A 1231-nucleotide genomic window follows, 5' to 3' on the forward strand; every position below is an offset into this window, starting at 1 on the left:
CCTTAGAAGGAAGTCATATCATCTTTCATGAAAATTTAGATTAGCAGTGTCCTACATAAGTATTTACTTTTCATATTATGTTACCTTTTATTTGACTAAGTGATAAGAGTAACAGAACTATTGTGCATCCTCTGAGTTTATGGTCATAATATTTCAGGTTAACAGAAGATATGCCCAGAATAGCAGTTCACATCATTGAGACAGTAGAGGCATGTACTCATGAAGTGGCAGTACCCCCTGGTGAGACCTACATTCCACTCCAGCCACCAAGCGAAAAGCCAGCAAAGGTGTATCCATTCATACTAGATCCATTCCAGAAAGAAGCTATACTCTGCATTGACAACAATCAATCAGTGTTAGTTTCTGCCCACACATCTGCTGGTAAGACTGTGGTAGCAGAATATGCAATAGCCATGTGCTTACAGAACAAACAGAGAGTCATCTATACAACCCCAATCAAGGCCCTGAGTAACCAGAAGTACCGTGACTTCAGTGATGAGTTCACGGATGTCGGCCTTCTGACAGGAGATGTGACCATCAACCCAAATGCTTCCTGCCTCATCATGACCACAGAGATTCTGCGTTCCATGCTTTATAGAGGTTCAGAGGTGACAAGAGAGGTGGGCTGGGTCATATTTGATGAGATCCATTACATGAGAGACAAGGAAAGAGGATATGTTTGGGAGGAGACACTCATTCTTCTGCCATCCACAGTTCATTTTGTATTTTTGTCTGCAACCATCCCCAATGCCAGTCAGGTGGGTTTCTTCTGCCTTTGATATATATCTATACTGTCATAGTGATAGTAAAAGTTGTACTAAATCTCTCTTCAAACTAACATAATTTGCATTGCCATATTGAAAATCATTTTTAGAAATATTATTTATGTTATTTATATGCTATTTTTGTTTTCAGTTTGCCCAGTGGATTTGTTACCTTCACCACCAACCTTGCCATGTGGTGTACACCGATTACAGACCAACACCACTTCAACACTACATCTTCCCAGCTGGAGGAGAGGGAATCTACTTGGCTGTGGATGAGCTGGGCAAGTTTAGGGAAGACAACTTTAACACAGCTATGGCTATCCTGCAGGATGCTCCAGAACAGGTCATTAATTTTTTGCCTTTTTTCTTTTGAAGCTTTATCACTTTTTAATGTTTTTTTCCATTCTTTCTCATTTTTCTGTTATCCTTTTTCATTTTTTTCTCAGTTATACTTCTCTTTCCTA

The 1231-nt window shown here is 39.6% G+C and overlaps 1 protein-coding gene across 1 annotated transcript in view; it reads left to right on the plus strand.

Moving 5' to 3' along the window:
* Positions 1 to 1231, plus strand: part of LOC119585221 (exosome RNA helicase MTR4-like) — a gene marked incomplete in the record, with an annotated part of 19057 nt that overhangs the window by 4629 nt on the left and 13197 nt on the right. The window contains 2 exon segments of the mRNA XM_037933877.1: positions 158 to 758; positions 916 to 1110. Of these exon segments, the coding sequence (XP_037789805.1) occupies positions 158 to 758; positions 916 to 1110 (796 nt within the window).

The sequence above is a fragment of the Penaeus monodon genome, chromosome 19, assembly GCF_015228065.2.
Source record: "Penaeus monodon isolate SGIC_2016 chromosome 19, NSTDA_Pmon_1, whole genome shotgun sequence".
Taxonomy (NCBI): Eukaryota; Metazoa; Arthropoda; class Malacostraca; order Decapoda; family Penaeidae; genus Penaeus; species Penaeus monodon.